Source organism: Colobus angolensis, unplaced genomic scaffold, assembly GCF_000951035.1.
Source record: "Colobus angolensis palliatus isolate OR3802 unplaced genomic scaffold, Cang.pa_1.0 Scaffold21, whole genome shotgun sequence".
Taxonomy (NCBI): Eukaryota; Metazoa; Chordata; class Mammalia; order Primates; family Cercopithecidae; genus Colobus; species Colobus angolensis.
In genome coordinates this window covers 4,554,484-4,556,563 of record NW_012115266.1, presented here as the reverse complement: position 1 = coordinate 4,556,563, position 2,080 = coordinate 4,554,484, and the positions used below count along the sequence as shown (strand labels likewise).

Sequence of the window (2,080 nt, the reverse complement as noted above, 5' to 3'; positions counted from 1 at the left end):
AAGCGGGTGTTGGAGGCGGCGGGCGTGGGGTGGGGATTACACGGCGGTCTGGAGGACAGCCTGTCCCACCCAGGGCCGCCCCCGCCCTGGCGGCGCTCACCCACGCACGAGCGCCCCCCGGCGCCCACATGCAGGCGGTAGCCGCGGTTGCAGTGGCAATTGTAGGAACCGCCGGTGTTCATGCAGATGCCCCTGCCCGGGCCACAGGGCTCTGCCTCACACTCGTTCACATCTGAGAAGAACCGGTAGGCCGAGAAAAGTCAAAGGAAGTGTCACTATCTAGGGTCGCCCGCCCTCCGCTACCCACCTGCACGCCCGCCGCCTGCCCCGCCCTCACCCACGCAGTAGCGATGCTGCGGATGTGACCGGTAGCCGGGGTTGCAGTGGCAGGAGTAGTCTGGGGGGCCCGGGACGCACTCTCCGTGGCCACAGATGTTCTGGTTCAGTCGGCACTCATCAGTCTCTGCGGGCATGGCCAGGTCAGGGGGCGGAGCAGGGAGCACTCACCTTATGTCAAATCCCCAGGGCAGACCTTAACACCCTAGTCACACCATGCTCTCAGGTTCCTGTATGCCCATACTCCAACTCCAGGATGTCCTATTCCTCTATGTTAGATAACCCCAGTATCAAGACCCCAGAAAGCTCCAAACCAGGACTCCAGGCCCCTGACTTCCTTATCACCCCACACCCAGGCCGCGATACTTCCATTCCTAGTTCACTCCAAGACCCTGACCCCAGTCACCTCAAACCAAACCACATCCCCTCAGGGCCCCTCAGCAGTCCCAGTACTCCCACCCAAGGGACTAAAACCCCTTTTTCCCCAGTCACCTCAACACCTTAACCTCTATAGCCTCAGTCACACCAATATCCTCTAGCCCAGTGACTCCAAAAGCCCTTGCCCCAGGGACCCGACCCCCTATTCCAGAAGGGTTGATTACCCCCCTCCCAGGACTAGCAGTAGCTGGTTTCCTGGGAATCCTAACTAGTGCCAGAGTTGCGCACAGGCGCTCAGATCCAGGAACCCTCCCTCACTCTTTGTCACCAAGCCCAGGACTCCCTGCCTCCAACATCTCCCTCCTTTGGATCCTCACTGCTCACCAGTTTCATTCCCCACACCCCTTCCCCCTCACCCCTGCCATGCAGCCTGGGCCATGACAGTGAACTCTGCTGTGCCCCAAACCCACCTGGCCAGTGGGCTTTGGAGGTGGTTCTCTTTGCCTGGAGTACCTCTCCTTAGGCTTCCTTAACAGCCCCTCCTTTGAGAGGCCTTGTCCACATTCCCAGTTCCCCCAAGAACAGCCATCTCCCACCTGAGCTCTCACCCCAGGAGCTCATGGAGGATCAGGGTTTCAGTTGGATTGGCGGTTCCCTTGTGGTTTTGAAGCCCACACAGGCATGGGCTTGAATGCAGCTCAGTTGTGTGACCTGGGGCAGGTTACTGAACCTCTCTGAGGCTCAGTTTTCTCATCTGGAAAATGAGGCTAACAATGCTCACTTCACAGGGTATGAGAAAGTTAAATGGTATATAGAACATAAAACTCTTCAGACAGTACCTGGCAAAAAGGGACTGCTCAGTCTGAGCTAGCAATTATGATGCTCAAAATCCTGCAGACACCGCCCACAGCCTCTGGCATCAAACTCAAGCCTCCTGACAAGGCTCCATGCACTGGACCTCCCCTGGTTCAGAGACACTGGCCTGTGTGTGGGTTCTCCCTCCTCCACCAGTGTTTCATGCTTCCATGCCTTTGCCTGAACTTAATTTTCCTTGTGATATCCTTTTCCCAAGCTGAATGCCCCTCCCTTCCTCACTTCTCTGGCACGTCTAACCTTTATTTTCCTTCCTTATTTCCTTCCTTCCTTCCTTCCTTCCTTCCTTCCTTCTCTCCCTCTCTCTCTCTCTCTCTTTTTGAGATGGAGTCTCACTCTGTCGCCCAGGCTGGAGTGCAGTAGCGCCATCTCTGCTCACTGCCAGCTCCACCTCCCGAGTTCACGCCATTCTCCTGTCTCAGTCTCCCGAATAGCTGGGACTACAGGCATCCGCCACCATGCCTGGCTGATTTTTTGTATTTTTAGTAGAGAC

At 56.7% G+C, this 2,080-nt stretch overlaps 1 protein-coding gene across 1 annotated transcript in view; it reads right to left on the bottom strand.

Moving 5' to 3' along the window:
- Nucleotides 1–2,080, bottom strand: part of LTBP3 (latent transforming growth factor beta binding protein 3) — a 21,202-nt gene that overhangs the window by 10,034 nt on the left and 9,088 nt on the right. Inside the window, 2 exon segments of the mRNA XM_011942503.1 lie at nucleotides 101–232; nucleotides 338–463. Coding sequence (XP_011797893.1) covers nucleotides 101–232; nucleotides 338–463 — 258 coding nt within the window.